Genomic DNA, 24,381 nt, shown 5'->3' on the forward strand with positions numbered 1-24,381 from the left:
ATGGGCCTCTAAGAAGAGTTTGATGAGCTGCCATGTAATAGCTTGACTTCAAACCAGAGAAATGATGATGTAACGGAATCAGAAAGGTGAACGGTCGCTTCTTAGCCTGGAGTTTTCAGGTCTACTGTTTACTTAGAGATTTGGAGGTGGGAGTATTGCACCGATTCCATATCTGCGGGAGAAAAAAAAAGTTGAGACAACAAAAACTAGGAGCAGGGCCCTCATATCCGGCCCCTTGAGCTAGTCCCATCATTCCACCTATGTTAACCCCATCTCCTCTTCTGTGCATACCCCGCAGTTCCTTGATCTCTCAACTATTTCTCCACCTCCACTTTTTGATGATTCAGCATCCACCGCCCATGGGGCCAAGAATCCCAGAGATTCGCCACCCTCATCGAGGAAAATTTCTACCTACCTTTGTCTTAAATGACTGGCCCCTCACCTTGTCCCTTGCTCAAGACTCTCCGTCTCTTCGCGGTTTCAACATTTACTCTGTCAAACTTACTTGGGGTCTCCTATGTGTGGATATGGTCACCCTTCATTCTTCTAAACTCCAAAGACTACAAATGTGTGTTTTAGAGATACAGCACGGTAACAAGCCCTCCTGGCCTGTGCTGCTCAAACACCCCCTCCAAAAATAAGTACGGGGTTGCAGAATAATTGAGTGTAATTGGGCGGCACAGGTTTCAATAGCCTGAATCCCACTGTTTAAAAGCATATCGGAGGGTGTAGGTTAATTGGGTGTAGTTGGGCGGCACGGGTTCGTGGGCCGAAATGCCCTTGTTACTGTGGTGTATGGCTAAATTATCGAAGTGCATGCTCACACTTTCCCCACATTAAACTCCACCTGCTAGTCACTCACTCAATGTATCCCTTTTCAGAACCAACGTATTGAGCACCCAGTTTTGGCCACCCTACAACCACATTTGTGTAATAGCTATTATCTTAAACTCGCTGAGCAGTCGGCTCATCTATCGAAGAAAGACTTCAGTCCTGTGGACAGACAGGAGGCGCTGGAATTGTCCTCCTCAGACATGTGCACTTCATTGATTCTCTCATTCTCTCTGTACTGCACAGTCAGTTTGTTTACATTTGTTATCTGTTTGCAGTTTTTTTTATTTGTTTACATCAGTGGTTCTCAACCTTTTTTTTCCACTCACATCTCACTAAGTATTCCCTATGCTATCGGTGCTCTGTGACTGCTTAAGGTGGGATGTGGGTGGAAAGAAAAAGTGATTAATCGGCCCTAATTGACTCGTTATGTGCACGGTTTCAGAACCCCAAAGGAAATGGGTCAATGACAATTTTTCTCAAGCAAAATATTTCAGTAACAATTGGGTCTGGAGCAGTGGTTCTCAACCTTCCCACTCACAGATCACCTTAAGTGATCCCTTACTCATCACAGAGCTCATCACCACAAGGTGGTCTGTGAGCAGAACGAAAAAGGTTAAGAACCATTGGCTTACATGCTTACGCTGTGTACAGTTTATTTTTTGCACTACTAATTAGTGGTAATTCTGCCACGGCCCGTGCCCGCAAGGATAAAGGAAGCTCGGGGTTGTCTGTGATGTTGTGTACGTACTCTGACAACAAATCTGGAATCAGAACAATGATTTTTGTGAGAGGATCTGTTTAAGGCATTTAAATTAGTGCATAATACAAGCAGGTAAATGGAAATAATTCTCTTTACTGGATCAGAGGATGTGGAATTAAAGGTGTTTGGTAAACACCCAGAGCAAGTTGTTAGGGTCTGCAATGTACTGTCAAGGCTAGTGGAGGAGGCAACTTTAACTCTCAATAGTGAGCTAAGTAGTTTTGAGAAAGAAAGAATATACAGGGCTATGTGGGGGCGAGAGAGGAATGGGATTGAGCCAATACAGATGTGATGGACTGAATGTCTTCCATGTTGTGACTTTGCAATAGTCAGTATAATTATTGTGCAAGATTCCGGGGGACTTGAGCACTGAAATGGGGGAAGGAGCCATGTTTGAAGCATTGCTAATGGGGAGGAATCTGTGTCCATTTTTTGTTGTGCCTTGTACACTGTTTCTCCTGTGCATCTGTCCTCAGGACCTGGAAGTGAACAGCTTCGAACAGCTGTGCATCAATTACGCCAATGAGCAGTTGCAACAATTCTTCACCCATGCGGTGCTTACACAGGAGCAGGTAATGGCACGAGTGGGCGCAAGACCACTTCAGATCGAGCTCCTTGTTCATGCAACCGGGTGGCTCATTTTCTCTGTCTTCAGCTGTGCCCCGCTCCTCTCCCACTCACCCTGAACAGGAACTCAATCTGAACTCCTGCTCTACTCCCCACATCTGCTTCTAGCCACTCTGTGCTCACTGAGCTGAGCGCCGCCATCCACTTCATCTCAAACCCACCCACTGCTTTCCACACCCGACAAACCAAAGCACCCACCCCACCTATTGTCCCCATAGAAATCCCGGCTGGAATTATCCGGGTTTCCAATACTAAAAGCAAGAGTTGTACACATGGATTCACCGTGACCTGAGCACTGAAACAGTGGTTCTGAAATGTAACTACGCTACCACAAGGCAATCTCCCACTGCAGCTCAACTCCAACCCATTGCCCTCCATCGCCCCACTGATCCATCACATTCCGCACCACTCCATCTCTTAGTGCATCCCATGTCACTCCAGTCCATTCCATTCCACTTCCCCCCCCCCCCCACCTTTCTGCCACTTACCACTGAAGCAGATGCCTCTACTCTGCAGGATATCAGAGATGGTAAACTGATTATTTGTAGATTTGGACTGGAGATTCTGTGGCTATTCCCAAAGGAGGAAGCTTGATAGAAGGTTCAAAAAATTATGAAGGTTTGTGATTTTTGTGATCAGATGGAAAAATAAGGCCAAGGAGTTAAAAATGTAAACGTCATTCAGGGTGGGATCAGGAGGAACATCTTTGCTTCAGGAGATGAAGAATTGACGATTCAGAATTCAGTTATTGCCATGTAATAGTATAGAACAGTCATCCCCAAATTGGGTGGTTCCTCAAAATTGGCCTTTCTCCAATTTGTCATTTCAACCCGAGGCCCAGAACTACCCTTATCCATAACCAGCCAGTACTTTCCAAAGTCTACCTGTTGAAGTTTGATATTCAATAACACACTGATTTCTCCTCTGACTCCTGAGAATGTAGAGCTGTTAGAATTCCTGTGATGATGTAATGGGAGGAGGGGCGTATTATACTGACCGCTTGCTAATGGCTATAGCTGTAGAGATGCTCCACCCTACCAGTATAACAGATGGAGATGCTTCCCATTGGCCAGTTTAGTGATGGTTATAGTCTGTTAATAAAAGCCCAGTATTAGTATAGCACTTGTCTGGTCCACGCCTATGGCATATCAATTCCTTCTTCATGTTTTCCTCCACGTGCTGGGCCCAGGAGAGATCCTCCGAAATGTGGATGCCCAGGTACCTGAATTGACTAACCCTGTCCACTGCCATCCCATCAATGAAGACAGGCACATGGTCCCTTGACCTTCCTTTCCTAAACTCCTGGACTTGCTGACATTGAGAGCAAGATTGTTATCTTTGTGCCACACAACCAAATTTTAGATCTCCATCCCATATTCTGACTCATCATGACCTGCTACCAAATTTATAGATTGTGTTGGAGCTATGCCATTCAAACTGGCTGATTTGAATGCCACAAATCTGGTCTTCACTATGTTGTGGATCTTGTGGTTCATCTATGGCTTCTGGTCTAGGCCCCCCTAGTTAGTCTTGGAAGTGGAGATGAACAATTTCCTTCTGTGCTCTGACTTTCAGTGGTGTTTAGTTATGCCAAGACCAGAGATACAGAACCCTTTAGCTTCAAGGTATTGCTAATCCATCAAAAGATCTCTGGTGTATATAACTTCTCTCCCTCCATATCCCACAGGAGGAGTACTCTCGGGAACAGATCAGTTGGGCCTTCATTCCCGTTTCCAGTCGGCAAAACTGTTTAAACCTCATCACAGAGAAGCCTTATGGGATTCTACGGATTCTTGATGATCAGACCAGCCTGCCTCAGGTCAGATGGATTCTGTTACCACCCTCCATTTACTCACGTGGCAGTGATTTCAGGAAGGGATGTGGGTCTACCCATACGTGCATGGACCTCCTCCCACTTTCCAGCTGGGCCCAGTCCGCTCTCTGTGTGCTCATCCACACGTCAATTTCTTCTTCAGGGGAATCGGAGGCATTCTCTCTCCTTCACGTAAAGTCTACTTTCTGATTTGCGTATTCCTTGCTCCCTTTTAGCTATCCTTTCCTATTCACATGGCCTAAACCCTTAATGGCATTGACTGCATCTCTACCTGGCTGTTATCCAACCCCTGATTTCAGGCCTGATATTTTATTTCTCTTCTCCACTCACCTGATATCCATCTATCCCGATGCTGCTTAGAGGACTTTCTGTTCAGAGTGGGATGAGTGGGGGGTGCGGTTTGAAGACAATACCCAATGTCGCCTTGTTCACCTGTGCATGATCCCTCCTATCAATGTGTGAGGTGGGGGGGGGGGGGGGGAAGTCTTGCTTTAGGTTGCCTGCGACTCATGACCGTGAGTGACAGCAACTCCAGCACCATAATTGTTTCACCCATCATTGGGCACGTCACCACTTTCTGAAATGAAGCACGTTGTTTTGTTTCAATTTGCCTACGGTTGGAGTTTCTGGAAAACCTCTTGCTGGAACTCGACCTCCCTCTCAACTGCAGTGCCAATCAATATATCCTCTTGATTACTTTGCATCCTTTTGGTTTTTGATGCCTGCAATGTTTAAAGCACAATTTTAAACACACCTCTCTATCCCCTTTTCTTTTAGCACTATTCCCCTCAATTCTCCTGCTCATTCAGCAGGTTAACATCCTGTCGTCTCCTTTCTGAAGAACCCTGGTCCCAGTTGGATTTTGGGAGAGCCTGCGGCAATAGGTCCTTCCTGTCCCACTTTCCCATAATGTGGACCGCCCCACCTCTCCCACATTGGCCCTTCGGCCAGGTTTATGAACCCCATGCCAATTTACATCTGGCTGTCTTATAATCCAGAAATTCTACCCCTTGATATCTGGCTCTTTAGTTCCCAGACTGACCAAAGAGAACCTATCACCTGTTTTCTGGTTGTTGGTTCAACCATGATCCTCAAAGACTTAGCTGTCCTGCGCAATATCCTCTCAAATTGTTCCAAGACAACTGTCAACCTTGACACCAGGTTGGCAACATGTACAGTCAGATTGTTGGACCTGTTTTCAAAGGGTGCTGTTAAGCCCCCCCCCCCTGAAAATTGAACACCGTTATGCTCTCCCATATCATCTTCGAGACAGCCTCCTGCTCCAAACTACATTCCAGCCCTCTTTCCCAGTGTATTGCTTCTACGGATTCCTGCTGGTGATCTCAGTGGTATTCTCCTCATTCTTTAAGATGCTTCAGCAATCCTTTGTGGTGTCTACACTTTTACAATTTTGAATTTTTTTTTAATTAACAACACAGTAGAAGCTGATTTTGGCCATTGAAACCAGTTCTGCCCAATTACACCCAATTAAACTGCAACTCCATACGTTTTGGAGGGTAGGAGGAAACCAGAGCACCCGGGTAAAACCCACTCGGGTCACAGGGAGAACGTACAACCCCGTTACCACTAGCACCGGGTTCGAACCAAGGTAATAGCAGAGCATTATCTGCTACACTAACTGTGTCACACCTCCTGTTGTTTTCATTGGGCAGTCTTGCCTTCACTTAATTGATATGGTGGACATGTGGTCTAACAGTCGATTTATATTTATGCAAATGCTGCTCGATTTACAAAGATAAATGGAAAATATCCAGAACAAATCCAGATGGACTAAAGCTCTACTATTCCAGCACACGTGGGACCAGATTATGTTCTTCTAATATTCCAACAGTTTTATTTTGAATGATGCATTGTAGAATAATAGATTTTGCAGTGATCCCAATAACTTGAGTGGGAAACAAATTAAAAGAGAGATAAAGTGGCAGGAGGTGTAGGAAACTGAACCACATGACTTTCTATGATTCACAGGGAATGGGGCCCTGAAGAATTTCAAGGGATCATGGGAACTGGTGCCCTGGTGTTTGTGAGGGAGTGTGGGAACTGGGGGCCTGGTGTGAGTGTGGGAACTGGGGCCCTGGTGTGTGTGAGGGAGTGTGGGAACTGGGGCCTGGTGTGTGTGTACAGGAGTGTGGGAACTGGGGTCCTGCTGTGAGTGAGGGAGTGTGGGAACTGGGGCCCTGGTGTATGTGTACGGAAGTGTGGGAACTGGGGCCCTGCTGTGAGTGAGGGAGTGTGGGAACTGGGGCCCTGGTGTGTGTGAGGGAGTGTGGGAACTGGGGCCCTGGTGTGTGTGTACAGGAGTGTGGGAACTGGGGCCCTGCTGTGAGTGAGGGAGTGTGGGAACTGGGGCCTTGGTGTGTGTGTTCGGGAGTGTGGGAACTGGGGGCCCTGCTGTGTGTTAGGGAGTGTTTGAACTGGGCCTTCGGTATGTGAAAGAGACCGGAGGAATCTACACTGGGCTCAGCGTTGAACTGTCAGCCTTTCCAGACCTTGGATCATTGGAATACTTCAATGTCTAGTTGGGAAACAGTAGAATTGTTCTTCACCTCAAGGATCAGCAGATGTGTTATTCTAACACCACCATCATGAGAGGTATAGAGGAAGTGATTGGGAGCAGTCCAGTTATCATTGAAAATTTAATACCAACCTTATTTTAGTACCACACAGACCTATGAGCATTTTGTAGATAGAGCTGACTTCCACCAAAATCATTATATCTAATCAGAGTTCTCTAATCCTTCCCAATTCTATTTCCTATTGGAGAGTTAAGCAGTTAACTGGGTGGGGGGGAGGTTATAAAATACTTCTCATCCTCATTGATAGAGAGCCCAGTGCAAAGTACAAGGCTGAAATGATCTACTTGTTCTCCCCAACCAGCCACAACTCCAGCTGAACTCTCAGTGGCAAGAACGGTATTTATCCATAAGACCATGAAACCATAAGATATAGGAGAAGAAGGCCATTTGGCCCATTGAGTTCTCTCCTCTCTTCCATCATGAGCTGATCCATTCTCCCACTCAGCTCCATTCCCCTGCCTTCTCCCTATAGCCTTTGATATCCGAGCCTTATCAATCTCTGCCTTAAATACACTCAACAACCTGGCCTCCACAGCTGCCCGCGGCAGCAAATTCCAGAGGTTTACCTATCCCTGGCCAAAGAAATTCCTCCACATCTACTGTTTAAAATGGGCATCCTTCAATCCCGAAGCTCTGCCCTCTTGTCCTAGATACCGACCATGGGAAACAACTTTGAACATTCAAAATGAGGTAACCCCTCATTATTTCTGAGGAATACCATCCAAAAGCCATCAAATGTTCTTCAGGTACTAACCCCTTTGTTCCAGAAATCATTCTTGAAAATCTTCTCTGAACCCTCTCCAATGCCAGCATATCCTTTCTTAAACAAGGAGCCCAAAACTCTACCTCATTCTCAAAGAGAGGCCTCACCAGTGCCTTTTAAAGCCTTCATGTCACATCCCCACTCTTGTATCCTATTCCTCTCAATGTGAATGCCAACACTGAATCCGCCTTCTTCACCACGCACTCAACCTGGAGGTAAACCTTTAGGAAATCCTGCACGGGAACTCCCAAGTCCCTTTGCCCCTCCGAATTTTGAATTTTTTCCCAATCCAAGTAGTCTGCCCTTTTATTCCTTCAACCAAAGTGCTTTCCAACATGGTATTTCACTTCCCACTTCTTTGTCCATTCTTCTGATCCATCTAAGTCTCCCTGTTTCCTCATCATGACCTGCCCCCCCCCCCCATCTATCTCTGTATCATCTGAAGACTTAGCCACAAAGCCATTTATTTAGCAATCCAAATAATTTAACGTAAATAATGGTTCCAACACTGACCCCTGTGGAACACTACTGGTAACTAGTAGTCACCCACAATAGATAAGGGAAAGGTTCCATTATTGTCACGTAATACTAAATTTAGAATGTGACATATTTGAAATTCTTCAACTTTGTCCACCGTAAGTCACACTTTGTCCAGCGCCCCTCACAGAAATGAGGCCCCAGCGAGGAATAAACTCCCAACCTCTGGTTTACAAGACCAGTGCTCTAAGCACTGAGCCGTTGGCTCCCTTTATTCTGGTTCCTGCCGATCAGCTAATGCTCTACCCGTTGTAGTATCCTACACTTCCATGGGCTCTCAGTTTGTGAAGTGCCCTCACTAGCGGCACCTTGTCAAAGGCCTTTTGAAAATCCATATATACAACATCCACTGCATCTCCTTTGTCCAGCCTGCTTGTGGTCTCCTCAACAAAATTACAATAGGTTTATCAGGCAAGATTTTGCCTTAAGGAAACCATCCTGACTTTGGCCTATCTTATCAGCTCACCCCCCCCCCCCCCCCCACCCCACGTACTCTATAACCTTATCCTTGACAATCAACTCCAACTACTTCCCAACCATCAATGTCAGGCTTAACAGCTCTATCATTTCCTTTCCGGCTGCCTACCTCCCTTTTTAAATAGCGGAGTGACCTCTACAATTTCCCTGTCCTCCGGAACCTTTCCAGAATCTATTCATTTTTGGAAGATCATTACTCATGCCTCTACAATCTCTAAATCTACCTCATTCAGGTCACTCTTTCCTGAATCCTTGAAAGTCCGGTACACAGCTAACATCTTCCACAGTGAAGACAGATGCAAAATACTCATTCAGTTCCTCTTCCATATCCTTGTCTCCCATTACAATTTCTCCAGCGACATTTCATCGGTCCCATCTCCCCTCTTTTTCACTCTTAATATACTAAAAAAAAGCTTTCATTATCCTTTTTGGATATTATTCTTTCAAAGTTCAGCTTTTCCTTCTTAATGACATTTTTAGTTGCCTTCTGTACGCTTTTAAAATCTTCCCAATCCTCTCTCTTCCCACTAATTTTCGCTGCCGTGTCTGTCCCTTTCTTTTGCATTTACTTTGGCTTTAATTTCTCTTGTCAGCCACAGTGGTGTCACTTTTCATTCAAATATTTCTTCTGTTTTGGAATATACCTGGCCTGCACTTTCCTTATTTCTCGCAGAAACTCCTGCCATTGCTGAACTCCCTGCTAGTGAGCTTTTCCAGTGACCTTTTGCCAGTTCCTCTCTCGTAACTCTGTTGACACCCTTTGTTAAACCAACATATCTGATTTTAGTTTCTCCCTCTCAAACTGAATTCTAACATATTATGATAATTCCCTTACCTTCATTTTCTCTTATCAACTCTGGTTCATTATACCACGCCCAATCCAGGATTGCCATTTCCCTGATTGGCTCAGCCACCAGGTGTTTGAAGAAGCCATCACATAGGGATTCTACTCTTTTTTGAGTTCCAATCCCAACCTGGTTTTCCCAATCTATTTGTATGTTAAAATCCCCCCTGACTGCCATAACATTGCCCTTCTCGCACGCCTTTTCTTTTTGCTGTTTTCATTTCTTATGCTTATCCCAGCTATTGTTTGGAGATTTATACAAACTGCCAACAGTGTCCTTTTACTCTTGCCATTTCTTAATTATTTTATATGTCACTTCTTTCTAATGATTTAATATTCCTTACCAATAGACCTATCTGCTTTCATTACACTGTGCATCCTTGGACATTCAGCTCCCAATAACATCCATCCTTTAGCCACGTGATGGCCACACACCATACCTACCAATCTGTAGCTGGCATCCACTTTATTTATTATGCTGCATGCATTTTAATTCAAAACCTTTAGCTCCTTTTAGTTACCTTTTTAAACTCTGTCAGCACAGTTGCGTCATTTTTCCATTCAAATATTTCTTCTGTTATATCGTAATTCATCCCCATGGCTGCAATTTTTCCCTTTCTGCCTGTTCTTCCACACAAACAGTCTACCAGCTCTCTCTAGTTCTGCAGTGAAACAAGCCATGTCAATCCTAAATTGGACAGGTGGTAAACAATTCGCCACCTCCAAAATTTTTCTCTATCTGCAAGGCTGACATCAGAACTGTGACAGTAAACTGTCCTGACTGAGCTGAGCAAACAGGCCGGAACAAATCCAAATAATACTTAACCGACCTGACCCAGTGCAAGAGCCACATGGAGCCAAGTCAGATGATCTTGGCCGCACTGAATCAACCGAGCCGAGGAGAACCAGGCCAGAGAGAATGAGAGCAAATTAGACAAATCAGGCAAACTAAGATTTGACACAAACTAGCTCAATCTAAACCAAGCCTCATAGAATGAACTGATCCAATCTAAACTCAAGTGCCAATCAGTTTAAGAAATGAATAAAGCAAACAAAATGAAAGGCAAAATAAGCATGTTCCAATTAGTTTGCACTGAACAGTTGAGTGGGCCCCGCTAGATATGGGCTTGAGGTGAGAGACGCTGACATTGCTCCAAGATGGCGAGGTGATACAGTGAGTGGTGCCAGTGCTTCACAGCTTCAGTGACCTGGGTTCAATCCTGACCTTGCATTTATCCCTGTCACAAGCGGGGGTTTCCTCCAGGTGCTTTGGTTTCCACGCGACTCCCCCCCAAAAAAAACATGCAGATTGACTGCTTAATTGTAGATGAGGGGTAGAATCTGGGCAGAGCTGATGGGCCCACTGTAGGATCAGGGGAAATGAGTGGTCAGTGGCATCTCGATGAGCCGAAGGGCCAGTTTCCATTCTGTGTGATTTACCATGAATCATGATTGACTTGTGTTATTATTTTCAGGCGACAGATCACACTTTTCTTCAGAAATGCCATTACCAGCACAGCAACAACCCTTGGTATGTAAAGCCCAAGTTGCCCCTTCCAGTCTTCACAATCAGACATTATGCTGGCGCAGTAACCTACCAGGTGAGTGAAGGCATTACATATTGTTCACTTTAGTTTAAGAGTGTGAGAGGCTCAACAATGAGGGTACAGGTGGTCCCCGACTTACGATCTACGGGATTTATAACCATCCGTATATACGACCGAAAAAAAAACTATAAATTAAAAAAAAGAAAGAATATATGTAAATGTAAAAATCACACTTTTTGGTGAAAGTATGGAAAATATCGCCTACGGCAGGGGTGGCCAACCCCTCGCGAGAGCTGGCTGGTGGTCACCATGTTGTATTTGATAAAATGGACACAGTGAATTTCCGACTTGTGTCCATTTCGAGAACAGAACTCGGTTTGGTCAGAACAGAACTTGGTCATAAGCTGAGGGCTCCCTGTACAGAGTTGAATTGTTTTATTGCCCACGTGTACCAGGGGATGTTAAAAAGTTTCATTTTATGTGCTATCCAGACAAATCAATTCATGCAGCAGGCAATGAATGAAACAAGTAAATTATTCCAAAATATTTATTGTGTATTATATCTTTATGTATAGATGTGATTTTTGGGTGCTGTGCACTGTGGTCCAGAGTAATGCTGTAATGAGTCGATGATAATAAACTTGAACTTAAAATTGTGCAACAGTAATGAATAAATATGATGACAGTGAAAGGAGCAACATTCCAATGGGCCAAATGGTGCAAGATACAGAGAAAAGTGCAGTTATATACAGGGCAAGGCCATCTCTTTTGGCTAGTTAAGAGTTGGTGCCAGCAGGTGGCAGTGTGCCAGGTGTCCCAGGGAAGGGAGGTGAGGGCGTTACTATTTCAAGGGAAAAGGGTCAGAATCAGAGTTTATTGTCATGAACAAGGCACAAAATTTGGTGTTTGTGGCAGCATCACAGTGTAAACAGTTATATTCATCACCTTCTTCTTTCTTTGGCTTGGCTTCGCGGACGAAGATTTATGGAGGGGGTAAAAGTCCACGTCAGCTGCAGGCTCGTTTGTGGCTGACAAGTCCGATGTGGGACAGGCAGACACGGTTGCAGCGGCTGCAGGGGAAAATTGGTTGGTTGGGGTTGGGTGTTGGGTTTTTCCTCCTTTGCCTTTTGTCAGTGAGGTGGGCTCTGCGGTCTTCTTCAAAGGAGGTTGCTGCCCACCAAACTGTGAGGCGCCAAGATGCATGGTTTGAGGCGATATCAGCCCACTGGTGGTGGTCAATGTGGCAGGCACCAAGAGATTTCTTTAGACAGTCCTTGTACCTTTTCTTTGGTGCACCTCTGTCATGGTGGCCAGTGGAGAGCTCGCCATATAACACGATCTTGGGAAGGCGATGGTCCTCCATTCTGGAGACGTGACCCACCCAGCGCAGCTGGATCTTCAGCAGCATGGACTCGATGCTGTCGACCTCTGCCATCTCGAGTACTTCAACGTTAGGGATGAAAGCGCTCCAATGGATGTTGAGGATGGAGCGGAGACAACGCTGGTGGAAGCGTTCTAGGAGCCGTAGGTGATGCCGGTAGAGGACCCATGATTCGGAGCCGAACAGGAGTGTGGGTATGACAACGGCTCTGTATACGCTTATCTTTGTGAGGTTTTTCAGTTGGTTGTTTTTCCAGACTGTTTTGTGTAGTCTTCCAAAGGCGCTATTTGCCTTGGCGAGTCTGTTGTCTATACACGAAAAGTAAGGCAGTGTCTTTGGTTCATTGATTATTCAGGAATCTGATGGGAGGGGGAAAGAAGCTATCCTTGTTCCGCTGAGTGCCCCTTTAGGCTCCTGTACCTTTTTTTCCCCGAAGGTAGCAGAGTGAAGAGGGAGTGGCCTGGATGGTGGGGGTCTTTGAGGATAAAAGCCGCTTTTTTAAGACACCACCTCTTGTAGATGCCCTTGATGGAGTGAAGTCTGGTGCCTGTGATATCGCAGGCTGAGTTAACAACCCTCTGGAGATATTCCTGTCTTGAGAGTTGGCGCCTCCCGTACCAGGCAGTGATGCAACCAGTCAGAATGCTCCCCATGGTCCACCTGTAGAAGCTTTTGAGAGTCTTTGGTGATGTACCAAATCTCCTCAGACACCTCGCAAACTATAGCCATTGTCGGACCTTCTTTGTGATTGTATTGACATGGAGGCTCCAGGACAGATCCTCGGAGATGTTGATACTCAGGAATTTGAAGTTCTTGACCCTTTCCACTACTGAGCCCTTGATGAGGGCTGGGCCGTGTTCACCTGACTTCCTTCTGAAGTCCAAAATTATCTCCTTATTTGTCTTAACATTAAGTGCAAGGTTGTTGTTGTGACACCACTCAATGAGCTGGTCTATCTCCCTCTCGTATGCTTCCTCATTGCCGTTTGTGATTCTGCCGAAAACCGTGGTGTTATCGGCAAACTTGTAGACAGCATTGGAATCATGCCTGGCCACACAGTCATGGATGTAAAATGAGTAGAGCAGTGGGCTAAGCAGACATCCTTGGGGGTGCATCTGTTTTCAGTGAGGAGGAGACGCTGTTTCCAATATGTACTGATGAGAAAGTCAAGGATCCAGTTGCAGAGGGAGATGCAGAGGCCCAAGTGTTTGTAGCTCCTTGACTGCTCAGAAAGCTGAATGGTCTAAGGGTGGATAAATCTCCTGGACCAGGTGCTGAAAGAGATAGTGGTAGAGATTGTGGAAGCATTGGTAATGATCTTTCAGGAACCAATAGATTCTGGCCTGGTCCTGGAGGACTGGAAAATTGCAATGTCACCTCACTATTCAAGAAGAGAGAGAGAGAGACAGCAGAAAGGAAATTCTAGACTGGTTAGCCTGACATCAGTGGTTGGGAAGATGTTGGAGTCGATTGTCGAGGATGAGATTATGGAGAACTTGGAGGCACATGACAGGATAGCCCAAAGCCAGAATGGTTTCTTTAAGGGAAAATCTTATTTGGCAAACCTGTTGGAATTCTTTGAGGAAGTGACAAACAGGCTGGATAAGGGAGATGTTGTATATTTGGATATTCAGAAAGATTTTGACAAGGTCCTGCACACAAGGCTACTTAACAAGTAAGAGCCCATGGTATAACAAGAAACATGTTCACCTGGGTAGAGCATTGGCTGATTGGCAGGAGGCAGAGTTGGAAAAGAGGGATCATATTCAGATTGGCTGCCAGTTGTGAGTGGTGTCCACAGGGGTCGGTGTTGGGGCCACTTCTTTTTATGTTGTATATTAATGTTATGCAATGAATGGCTCCTTGGCCAAGTTTGCAGATGATATGAAGGTAGGTGGAGGAGCAGGTAATGTAGAGGAAACGTGAGGCCACAGAGGGACTTGGACAGATTAGGAGAATGGGCAGAGAAGAGGAAAATGAACTACTGTAGCGTTCGTGCTACAGAGCGAATAACGAGACCGGCAGTCGACAGGTTTGCTCCAAAGCTCGCTGCTTTATTGTTTGCTCGCAGAGCATTTTAAAGGCACCGCCAGCGCTATTTTGGTGTAGGCTGCTCTGACCGCACATGCATTACAATTGGAGACGGTTCACCTGAACACCAAATGCGTTGGTCACCACAATGCAATGTTGGAAGTGTATGGTCATGCCCTTTGGTAGGAAAAAAATGGATAGATTGTAGCAGCAGCTACACTGCTCCTGCAATAACGCACACAACCAGATGGGTTGATCTCAGTGAGCCAACTGGTTTATTGCAGGCTTCTGGGCTGTACTTATACTCCCAGCCCGGACCTGGCTGAGAACCGCGCTGGAGGGTGCTGACGTCACCCGGGCGTCACGTGGTCCCCAGCGCGGGCTTCTGAGCCCCGTGCTGGGAGGAAAAGAAAACCCCCGACAACGCCATTTTGGCTGGCTGCTCTGGCTTACAAGCGGGGCCGGTTCGCCTGCCTAGTGGTGAGCCGCCACAAGATTAATTTTTAAATGGGGAGAAAATTGAAAATATCCAGTTGCAAAGGAACCTGGGAGTCCTTGTGCAAGATGGCCTGAAGGTAAACTTGCATTTGAGCTGGTGGTGAAGACGGCGAGTACAATGGTGACATTTATTACAAGAGGAATAGAATATAAGAGCAGGGATATGATGTTGAGGCTTTATAAGGCACTGGTGAAACCTCACAGAGTAATGTGGGCAGTTTTGGGCTCCTCATTTAAGAAAGGATGTGCTGACGTTGGAGAGGGTTCAGAGGAGGTTCACAGGGATGATTAAAGGAATGAACTATGAGGAGTGTTTGACAGCTCATTAGTTTTATCTGTTGGAATTTAATAGAATGAGAGGGGGGGGGTCTCATTGAAACATTTTGAATATTGAAAGGCATGGGATTGGGTAGTTGTACAAAGGTTGTTTCCCATCGTGCGAGAGTCTAGGACAAGAGGGCACAAATTTAGGATAGAAAGGTGTCCCTTGAGAACAGAGATGCGTAGGACTGTCTTCAAACAGAGGCTGTCGATTCTGTGGATTTTGTTACCATATGTAGTTGTGAAGGCCGGGTCATAGGGTGTATTTAAGACAGAGATTGATGGGGTCTTGATTAGCTAGGGCATCGAAGGTTATGGGGAGAAGGCCGGGCAGTGGGGCTGTGGGAAAATGGATCAGCTCATGATTAAATGGTGGGGCAGACTCGATAGGCTGAGTGGCCTATTTCTGCTCCCATGTCTTACGGTCTCATGGAAAGGAACTCTCCTTGAATCTGGAGGTCTGTTTATTATGAGCGTATTCTGCCTGGATGGAGAGTGGGAGTGGGGGGGGGGGGGGGAGTGAGAGAGGTGACTAGAAGGGGATGTTGGCAGCTTTCCTGAGACAATGGGAGGAGCTGATGGAGAAGGAGATCATGGTACGATGTCCTGAGCTCTCTGCAGTTTCTTGTGGTTTTGGTCAGAGCAGATCAGATGCTTTCATCTGCTGTGCCATTGGCCTGATAATTTGAGATCAGGTATAGAATATAATAGATTCAGAGTGAAGCTCCAGGAATATGACCCAGGCGAGATACAGACATCACTTCATCAGACTCATGAGTGCCGGTGTAGCACGGGTAAAACTCTGCCTGCAATTCCCATCAAAAACATCTCAGGATCGAGTGACAGAACCGTACAGTGGAGGCTCTTTGGCCACAATGTTGCACCAACCCATATAAACTCAATGATTTGCTGTCATGTACATTGTACTGTGTACATGTGCACTGAAATTCTTACTTGCTGCAGTTGAACAGGTACTGAACTTTCTATGAAAACAAAGTATAAGTACAATTGCGTACAGTATTTAATTGAATTAGAGCAAAGTGTCTTATTCAACACATAGATGTCATTGACTGGAAAGAGTTTCTAATTTTCTCTAAATTTAAACATAGTATAGTTTGGGTAAACCATTGGAAAACAGTGGGAGGATTAACCTCTTTCCAATTCAATAGTATAGATCTTCTAGCCATTAGTGTAAGAAAAGCAATCATACGATCCGCAGGAAGAGATAAATAAGTCAAATCTATCATAGGTAATCCAAAAATTGCAGTAATGGGACGTGGTTGTAAATCAATATTCAAAACGGTAGATATAATGGAAAAAATTTCCTTCCAATAATTCTGTAAAGAGGGACAGGACCAAAACATATGTGTAAGGGAAGCTATTTCCAATTGACATTTATCACATATAGGATCGATATGAAAATAAAAGCGATGGAGTTTATCTTTAGACATATGAGCTCTATGAACAACTTCTAAGTTTGAGTTAACCTGGCGACCATTTATTCAATATTTTCATTTGTGGTGAGTTGATCTGGCTCTGTTTTCTTTTTATGATTATGTATGATAATTGGGCTGTTAGATGAGATCGGAGTGATCGGCGTGGTTTAGCTGTATCGGTAGGTTTTTTTTAAGTTTTTAATTCAGATTTGTTTTTTCTTCCTTTTTGGGGTTTTTTTTTTCTCCCTTTTTTTATATATTTTTATTAATTATATCTTTTTTTAGAGATAGTTCATACTCTAAACTGATCTAAATTTTTTTTAATGATATATTTTTATTCTGCAATATTATTGTTTAATATCTCTGTATTAATTCATTATTTACTATGTATTTTCCATATCTCTTTGAACTGTATGTGTTTATAAATTATAATAATAATAAAAAGATTGGAAAAGAAAGAAAGATGTCATTGAATGGAAACTCTATCAAAGTTTCATCTCAGGATTGTCCTGTCATTATATAAAGCACTTAGTGCAACCGTTTATGAGAGTCAACCACAATGCTGGGCGCGGAGTCACCTATCGCCAAGACTGAGGAAGGACTTTGCAGTGTACCTCCAAAGAAGGAGATCTGCGGGGCCACGTGGCTTGGTTCACAAGCAGTTTGTAAAGAGACGATTGAGGAGGCTGGCCGAATGCATGGAGTTTATACATTCCCCCTGGGTTTCCCCAAGGGGCTCTGGCTTCTTCCTGCATACCCAGTGATGCGCTGGGAAATTGCTTCCCCTTATTGTAATTGGAGAGGGGGGAGTTGATGGGCAAGTGAAAGAGAATTGGTTACAGGAGAAATATGTGGGAGCACAGGGCCATTCTAAGAGCTGGCATAGACTTGCTGGGGTGCTTTTTCTCCTTCTGTTGATGCAAGACACCTGACTGTGGAGCACCTCAGGCTCTACAGTGCTTTTGTCAGCTGTTGCCGTTCACTACCGCCAGGCCCACTGTGACCGTGTTCCCAGACCCCATCCTCCTCTGGACTGCGCACTGCCTGTTAGGGGCACAGCACTGCTCCCAGCACATAGGCTATGCTTCATTTGACCATTGATTCAACCAGCAGCATTTTCCTCACTCAATTCAGACTGTAGAGATTAAGCCACTACTGAGCTTCGCCAGTTCCATCAGTCAAATAACATCCGTTTCTGTCACACAGGTCCACAAGTTCCTGGATAAGAACCGTGACCAGCTCAGACCAGAAGTGATGGAACTCTTTGTACACAGCAGGAATCAGGTTTGTGCCAAAGAGCCCAGGGCAGGGCTGGAGATGATTTCCATCGACACAAACTCTTGTCAGTGGGCTGAGGGGAACCTGGGTTCAAGAGGGAACGAGGAACCTGAACTTGAGTTTCAGACAAAGTTAGTGATAGTATTGTTAAAGGGGATTACTTTCATCAAACAGAACTATGCTTTAAATACTGACCTCGCTGCTGAACTGAGAATTTCATACAGCTTTTGCAAACAAGTTTCAGTATTTAAAGGCAAAAACAAATACTTTACGTCCAGTGAGATTTTGTACACATTTTGGGCCGGTCTGTTCAGTCACTTATGCAAATTCAGAACATAATTTAGTCTCCAACCAATGGAGACTCTGGAGGTGCATGGAAGCACTTGGATCATGAAGCTGATCTTCCCTCATGTCCCACTCCAGTGGTAGTATCAGGACCAGAACTCTGCCCTAAGGGAATTAGAAACTCATGCCCAACACCTCCATGCTGAGAAAGTGGACTTTGGATTAACCCAGGTTTGTCCCATGCCCTGTGTGCTTCTTCCAGTGTTTGTCCAGGCCTTCTTTGCAAACGATGAGGGGCTTTGTCTCTGCCACCCTTCCAGGCTGCCAACTCCGGCTGCTCACTCCTCAATATTTTCTTCCTCCATTTCTTTCTGACTGACTCCTGAGTTACTGACCTCTTCTGGTTGTTTTCTGCTGACTCTATCCTCTCAGAATGTTACACATCTCAGTTAAATTTCTCCTCCCTCTCTCGTTCTAGAGAAAGTAATCTGACCCATTAGATTCTACCCTCCTCACAATGATTCTCCATGGAAAACTACAGCATAGAAACCCCCCCCCACCCAGCATGGAACACGACAGCATAGAACCACTCCCCCACCCAACATGCAACACTACAGCATAGAACCACTACCCCACCCAGCATGCAACACTACAGCATAGAACCACTCCCCCACCCAGTCCTGCATATTCAGAACACAATTTAATCTTGAACACTGAATGTATTGCTGCATCTGGAATATCTTGTAACGGCACTGCTTGCAAACAAATAAAGGATCCACTCACTTGTTTCTTTCAGCCACACCGTGAAGTCGACTTTCATTTTTATTTTCTGCAGACGCAATATTGCATTCTTCAACTCCCCAAACACCACCCGGCGAAACCCCTCTGACCTTCTCACCGCCACTCGCGTGATCCTGACGCTCTCACTCTTCTCCTCCTGCATCTGAGATTCATCACCCGTACACTGATGCTTAACGCACCTGCACGTACATGCTTTTACCCCCCCCCCTCCCCCACCGGCCGCCGCACGTCGCATTGCTTACATCAACAGCGGCGGCCGGCACTGCTCCCGACGAAGGTAAGAATGCGACCGCTAGTTCTTCATGACTAAATCTCCTCTGCATCCTCTCCAATATTATTATTCTCCTTCCTGTAGTCTTGTGTACAGTTCTGTAGCCTCAATGACCGCTTGTGACAACCAGTTCCACATTCTCACCACTTTTTATTCAAGAAGGTTTTCCTGAATTTTCTGTTGCATATCTTAGATACTGTCTTAACTTGATGGCCTCAACTTCTGATATAATCCAGGGTAGTGGGGGGGGGGGGGGGGTGGGGGAAGGAAGAAAGAAACATTCTCACCATCTTCTTCATCAAAATCCTCTATAATTTTGAGATCTTCATTGAATCATTCCCTCTAGACCAGTGGTTCTCAATCTTTTTCTTTCCACTCACATACCACTTTAAATGCTTCCTGTGCCATCAGTGCTCTGTGATTATTAAGGGATTGCTTAAGGTGGTCTGTGAGTAAGAAGGGAAGGTTGAGAATCACTGCTCTAGACCCAATTATTACTGAAATACTTTGAGAAAAATTGTCATTGGTCCATTTCCTTTGGAGTTCTGAAACCGTGCACATAACGAGTCAATTAGGGACAATTAAAACAGTGGTTTCCAAACTTTTTCTTTCCACCTTAAGCAATCCCTTACTAATCACAGAGCACTGATGGCACGTGGAGCACTTAAAGTGGTAGGTGAGTGGAAAGTAAAAGATTGAGACCCACTGGTCTAGAGAGATTTGCTCTGTCCATCCATTCCTGATGTGTAGTTCTTACGCTTCCTTTATAAATCTTCTCTGCCTGCACTCCAGAGCCTCTCTATCCTTAATACGGTGACCAGAAGCAGAAACAATAGGCAAAGTGTTCTCGCACCAAGGTTTATTCCAGCTGAAGGGACTCACTGGACAGACAGAATCCACGGAAAGAAATGGATAGTCAACGTTTCACGGTCCAGACTGGGTTAGCTTAAGTTCTCTACCTTTCAATTCTTTTGATCTAGAATTAAGCTAACCTGTAGCTCAGCATTTACTGATAAGTCCATTTTTATTTGGAGATCCTCGTGTTTCTACATTACACCTGGACTTGCACATATCAAGTAAAAAGTCGCCTCCCTAGTCCTCCTCCCACCCTGCTCCCGCTCACATTTATCTGCCAATTATTTCCTCGCTTTGAAAGTTGATTACTATCCTCGTAATTAGTTCCAATCCTCAGTGTTGACCAGTCTCCCCATGCATTGTGGATTATCCACAAACTTAGGAATTCTGCTGTTGGTCCCGGAGTCTGAATGATTGATGTAAATTGTGAACAGCAGAGGTCGCGGGGCCAATCCCTGTGGATCCTTGACCAACTTTCTGCCCTGAAGCCAGTGGACACTCAGCTTCCCCCCACACTCTGGCCTCATTCATTCTCTGACCTCATCCTTGATTCACTATCCATCCATTTCATTAAGTACTGAGACAAAGTAATCATTTGACATTTCTCTCGAATTCTTGCCCTGCAATTGCCTGTCCCTGTTCCCATTTCTATCATTACAGGAAGGATGTGGAAGCTATGGAGAGGGGGCAGAGGAGATTGACCAGGATGTTGCCGGGATTGGAAAATGTCTTTATGAGGCAAGGTTAGCAGAACCGGGAATTTTCTCTTTGGAGCATGGAAGGATGAGAGGAGACTTGATAGAGGTCTACAAGATTATGAGAGGGTAGATGGCCAGCATCTGTTTCCCAGGGCAGGATTAGCAAACACCAGAGGATGTCTGTACAAGTAAAGGGAGTGAAGTTTAGGGGAGACATCAGGGGTAAGTTTTTTTATGTAGAGAGTTGTGGGGGCCTGGAATGCCTTTCCAGGGATGGTGGTGGAGGCTGAAACATTAGGAGCATTTAAGAGATTCTTAGACAGGTACATGGATGGAAGAAAATAGAGGGTTACAGGGTAGAGAGGGTTTAGTACTTATTTTCAGGAATATGTGGTTGGTACAACATTGAGGACTGAAGGGTCTGTACTGTGCTGTAATGTTCTATGTTCTACCCTAACCTTCTTGGTCTGTAAAATATCTAATGTTCCTGGACAACTTAATTTCATGTTTCTTTGCCTTCCTCATTGTCTGTTTGATGTCTCCACCAATTCCTCCATTTTCTTTTATCACATCCTTGCTGACCATGTCCTAAATGTTGCTCCCTTTGTCTCCTCAATTATTCCCCTATGTCTCAACATAGTTGTCTTCAGTTAATAGAATACTGTATATTTTCCCTGCACTGTGAGGAACATTTGTAAAAGATCTACATCATTGTTTGCCATACTGTTGTCCATTTGACCTATGAAGTTGTACCCTCAGCCTTCAGAACCAGTCCTGCTCCAGCTGGGAGAACCAGGGTTTTGACCTGACTCAATGTCTTGCTCCAGATGGTCTCTGACTTGTTCAAAAGGGCGCAGGAGAGTCTTCAACAACAGAAGAGAATGAGAGGCACAGGGCGAGGGCATCGAAACCACTCACCGACTACGGCTGCCAAATTTCAGAATAGCCTGTTGGAACTTCTCGCAAGATTGGGGAGGTAGGTGATTGTGCCATTTCCACTGCAGCTCCCTTCCCAACAATTTCAATAGTAAAGAGGTTGACAAACTGTGATGTGAAAGGGCAGAGATAATATTTGAAATGGTTCATTTACAACATGGCAGAAGGGACTAAGATTGTTTTGATGACAGCATTTAAAACGATGTTGGGTTGGATCTAATGATTTGAAAGTTACTGTTGGTTTAGTGTCTCGGAGGATGGAAGTATCTTTTAGGTTGAGAGATGTTTACACACTGGATTACGAGGGTTTGGAATGTTCCATTGGAATTACTAACTGAGGCAAAGTCTCAGTCAAAGTTAGAGCAGTGGTTCTCAACCTTTTTTATTTCCACTCACATCCCACTTTAAGTAATCCCTGTGCCATCAGTGCTCCGTGATTAATAAGGGATTGGTTAAGATGGGTGGAAAGACAACGTTTGAAAACCACTGTTTTAATCGTCCCTCGTGGACTCGTTATGTGCACGGTTTCAGAACGCCAAAGAAAATGGGGCCAATGACAATTTTTCTCAAGCAAAATATTTCACTAACAATTAGGTCTGGAGTAGTGGTTCTCAACCTTCCCTTCCCACTCACATCCCACCTTAAGCAACCCCTGACTGGTCACAGAGTGCCGAGGGCCTAGGGATTACTTAAGGTGGGATGTGAGTGGGAAGCAAAAGGTTGAGAACCACTGGGTTAGAGGTGGAAGGGAAGGAAGATAAATGGAAATGGTGTCTATGAAAGGCCATATAGAGGAAAGACATCTTTGCAAGTTTGTTGGCTAAATAGCTTCTAATTCTACATCTTTCTCGTAATTAAGAATACAGAAAGGAGCAGGGAAGGGCACTTGGCCCTTCAATCTTGCTCAACAATTTATAAGATTGCGGCTGATCTAATCACTGGCTCTAACTCTTATTTCTTCTTTGATTCTCCTTTAGTCCAATAACTGACATCATGTTGCGCATCTTAGACAGTTCCATAGATCCACAATCTTCCAGGGAGAACTTCCTTCTTATTCCAGTCTTAAGTGATGAGCTGTAGGCCTTTCTCCCCGAGTTCTTGGAGAAAGGTCCTCTGATTCCAATCCCTGGTCTCAGAATCAGAGCCTAGAGGTGATATTTCACCTGTTTTGGAGCTAAACCATCATACTCTTCAGATCCTCTCCAGTGAGTGAAATTATCCACAGAAATGCACTAGGATGGCGCTCGCTGAGTTCCTGACAGGACCACAATTAGTTCAATGCAACTTCACTGCACGGTATTGAGAGCAAGATTGTTGTTCTGGCACCACCCACCAGATTCTCAATCTCTATCCTGCACTCCGCATATTGTCCTCGACATGGAATGAATGAGGCACAGGGGAAGCTTCACAATCTGTCCCAGCTTCTATAAATCCTGAAGGGCTTGGATAAAGTGAATACTCACAGTCTTTTCCCCTCGATTTAAAGTGAGAAGGAAGACCTTTAAGAGGGACCCAAGGAACAACCTTTTCACTCAGAGGGTGGTCTGTACCAGGAACAGGCTGCCAGAGGAAGTTGAAGAAGTGGGTTCCACGTTCAAAAGACATTTAAATAGGTTTATGGATGAGAACGGTTGAGAAAGATATGACCCAAATGCCAACTTGGCCAGCATGGACACATTGGCCTGAAGGGCCTGATGCATGCTGTGTGACTCATACCTTTCAAGGAGCAATAAACTCTATATCTTAAGAGGTATAAAATAGTACATGAATCAAACCTCAGCTGAAAAATCTGGTGTCACCTTGATTTGCATTCCCTACAGAGTGAAACACGAAAGTCTGCAGAAGCTGTGACTGTAGTAAAAACACTTGTCCTGAAAGTAAGTTTACCATTCCATAATTATGTGGTCAACGGAGCCTTAGGTGACCCCTGCACCCTGACTTTGTGCTTACCTTTGGAGATGCAGACGTTTACCTGAATATTTTTGTTCTTTTTAGAGGCATTACACAATCTATTGCTCCACTGTGGTGTATAAATTTCTGAAGCATATAGTTTCAAAAAAATTAGGTAACTTTAATTTGTGGCATTATTGTTTTGTGACTATGAAGCTGCAGTGCTGCTTGCTCCACTGGAGGGCGTTTGTGATCCATTGTAGGTTGTATAGAGCCTCCTCTCTGAGAGACGGTGTGAGAGCTCACTTTGTTGAGCACCTCTGCTCTTTCCACCTAATGGTGGAGATCTTCTGGCAGCCACCCATTTCAATTCCCCATCCCAATCCCTTGCTGCCATGTTTGTCCATGGTCTCGTGCACTGCCAGACTGAGAGCACCCGCAAATTGGAGGAACAACACCTCATCTTCCGACTGGGCCCCTTCCAACCAGATGACATTAATATTGACTTCTCTGGCTTTTGTTAACCCCCCCCCTCTTGACTTCTTCCCCCATCACCTTCCCCAAAGCTCCTTCTATCTCCCTTCTCCTTGCCTCCTGTCAGATCGTCAATTCTCACCTCTCCCTTTATCATATCCAACTTACACCTTTTGTTGGTCTGGATTCCTTCCCCAGCCAGGACTGTCTCTATTCTGAGATTTCCTGTTATTCGTTCATTCTGCTTATTCTTTGCATATTTCTTGAAGAAGGGCTTGGGGCCAAAACATAAGCAATATATCTTTGCTTGTTTCCTATGGACACTGAAAAGACCGGCTGAGATTTTTACTACAGTCACAGCATCTGCAGACTTTCGTGCTTCACTCTGTAGAATCTTGTCACAGGG

The 24,381-nt window shown here is 44.9% G+C and overlaps 1 protein-coding gene across 7 annotated transcripts in view; it reads left to right on the forward strand.

The window, feature by feature from the left end:
- myo15b (myosin XVB) overlaps window positions 1–24,381 on the forward strand; it is a 248,999-nt gene that overhangs the window by 45,272 nt on the left and 179,346 nt on the right. For all 7 annotated transcript variants that reach the window (XM_069929307.1, XM_069929308.1, XM_069929309.1 and 4 more), the window contains 5 exons: window positions 2,071–2,166; window positions 3,909–4,040; window positions 10,749–10,874; window positions 17,694–17,771; window positions 21,503–21,651. In XM_069929307.1, coding sequence (XP_069785408.1) covers window positions 2,071–2,166; window positions 3,909–4,040; window positions 10,749–10,874; window positions 17,694–17,771; window positions 21,503–21,651 — 581 coding nt within the window. The remainder of the gene's footprint in view (window positions 1–2,070; window positions 2,167–3,908; window positions 4,041–10,748; window positions 10,875–17,693; window positions 17,772–21,502; window positions 21,652–24,381) is intronic.

Source organism: Narcine bancroftii, chromosome 3, assembly GCF_036971445.1.
Source record: "Narcine bancroftii isolate sNarBan1 chromosome 3, sNarBan1.hap1, whole genome shotgun sequence".
Lineage (NCBI taxonomy): Eukaryota > Metazoa > Chordata > Chondrichthyes > Torpediniformes > Narcinidae > Narcine > Narcine bancroftii.